Source organism: Lipotes vexillifer, unplaced genomic scaffold (assembly GCF_000442215.2).
Source record: "Lipotes vexillifer unplaced genomic scaffold, Lipotes_vexillifer_v1.1 scaffold12, whole genome shotgun sequence".
Lineage (NCBI taxonomy): Eukaryota > Metazoa > Chordata > Mammalia > Artiodactyla > Lipotidae > Lipotes > Lipotes vexillifer.
The window spans coordinates 3293006-3295248 of NW_006796716.1; the positions used below are offsets into that span (position 1 = coordinate 3293006).

General features: G+C 51.2%; 1 protein-coding gene across 1 annotated transcript in view; it reads right to left on the reverse strand.

Moving 5' to 3' along the window:
• The window catches only part of CUX1 (cut like homeobox 1), a 359467-nt gene that overhangs the window by 14448 nt on the left and 342776 nt on the right, over nucleotides 1-2243 (reverse strand). The window contains 1 exon segment of the mRNA XM_007468893.1: nucleotides 1590-1892. Within this exon segment, the coding sequence (XP_007468955.1) occupies nucleotides 1590-1892 (303 nt within the window).

Below are 2243 nucleotides of genomic sequence, written 5' to 3' on the forward strand. Positions count from 1 at the left end.
GTGTCCCCTGCATCGGCAGGCGGACTCTCAACCACTGCGCCACCAGGGAAGCCCCCACCACTTTTAAAGGTACGCACGAGAACCAGGCACAACCTGAAGGCCTGGATGGGAGGACTTAAATGAACAGGACTGCTAGTGGAAGTGGAGACCGGGATCAGAGGCCAGTGTCTGGTACCATAAAGCCTATGGATCACGACACCGGCTCTGCCCCTTAGTGCAGGGGGACCGTGGACAACCGGCTTGTTGCCCCTGCGGCTCATGTCCTCCATCTGTGAGAGGGAAACACCCCCAGCTGCACTTACAGCAGTTACAAGAGCACTGCCTCGTAAGAAGCGGGACTCTAAGCAAAAGTTTACTGCATGGAAGGCTTTGGATTTGAGAAATTAAGTTTTTTGGATACCAGTCATTTTAACTGAGATATACATTTACTGATTTTGGTAAACCTGTGGTTTCTCTGCTTTTCAAACTCTCAGTTTAACCTATAAACACATCCTAGGTCCTTTACTATTTTTTCGTTGTGGTCATTTCAAACAAATTTTACCTAATTCTCATCTGGCAAGTGAATCTCATTTCGTTCCATGGAGCTTGTTATGTTCAGGAAAGCGATATATATGAACAGCTAGTTACTTGATCCACCCAGTTGCATGGGGCGGGGGGCGGAAATCAAGAGATTATTCTTAGAAAACTATCTGTATTACTTTTAGAGGTTTCACAGCAGTGGCTTCTCAATCATTTTTGAGTCCCAGACGTATTTGAGAGCCTGAAGAAAGCTACTGACCCTCACCCTTTAAAATGTGTGCACACACACACATCCTGCTATGACTTTAAGAGACTAACCCATGAACACCCCAAGATCCCAGGTCAAAGGTTAAGAGGATAACTGGGTCTTGACTAAGCTGCCTAATTCATCTGTAACTTGGCCCCCTCTGTGTCTATTACTCCTCTCACACACCCTGGCAGGGGAGGCAGCTTCTTTCCCGGAGAAGCCAAGACCAGCTGGAGCAACCAAGAAGATGCCTCTCATCTCTAAATCCAGGGGTGACGCGGCGATGGAGCCTCTTCTGCTCAAAGAGGAGGAAGTCGTCTCCCTGGTGTGAAAAGTTTCACCCCTCAGATCACAGATTTGCCTTCACAGCACATCTGAACCCTGCCTGTCGGGCTCTCCCGTGACGCCATCCAGATGCTACTGGGCTCAGCTGACTCTGCCCGGCTCTGCACAATCCCTGCCCCCCCACCCCCCACCCCCCGCCAGGATTCAGAGCTCCACTGGGCATGCCCCCATTGGTGGTCGGAGTGTATGGCCTGAGTTGGCTCCGGCCGGCATGCCTGTCTTCCAAGAGGTCCTGGTTGGGGTGCAGGGGCGGGGTTGGGCTGGGCTGGGCTGGGACTGACCCTAGACCTCTAACACCCTCAGGAACCCTTAGTGCTCACAACTGTAGGACGTTTTAGGTTCTTACAGGCAGCGTGTGAACGTTTAAACCCTTTGGCTGGCTCAGCCTGAGGCCCCCCCTTCCACTCGCTCCTCCTGAGAACTCCCAACAGGAGACGACCTGCCACCTCCTGACCGAGCAGTTGGGGAGGGAACCTACCCAGGTTGTTGTCGGTCAGCACCTCCTTGACCCTCTTGGTTATGCCGTAGGTGTCCAGCTCTGGAGACATGGCCACCAGCTCTTGAATGCTGAGAGCCGAGTGTCCGGAGAGAGGCAGTGGGGTGGTGGGCTGGGAGTCTGAAGCGGGCGGGTCGCTGGGTTCTGGCGGTTTGCCATCCTTACTTGTTTCAATGGGGGGACAGGGCTGCTGGACCAGTTCAGTCAAACTCTTCACTGATTCGCTAGAGCTCATCGGTGATTCGGGTGCAGGGCTGCAGCTGGCAGAGGTCTTTGGAGTGCTTTCTGTAATCAAAGCACACAGAAAACCGAGGCTGAAAACAGCTGTCTTTCACCATGTGCATCTACTTTCCTTATCTAGGAATTACTAATTAAACGTCTGTTTAAGAAGGAGACAGTATGGCAGTCTATGGATTTAAATGAATTGTTTCATAGTTTTTTGGCTGAGAATTAACCTTTCGTTTTCTGTATTAAAAAATAAAAAACAGCAACAGAAGAAAAACTAGGGGTTTAAAGAGAAGGTCTGAAGGCTCAATAAAGGGCATTCTGTTAAAAAATACGTCCTATTAGGGCTTCCCTGGTGGCGCAGTGGCTGAGAGTCCGCCTGCCGATGCAGGGGACACGGGTTCGTGCCCC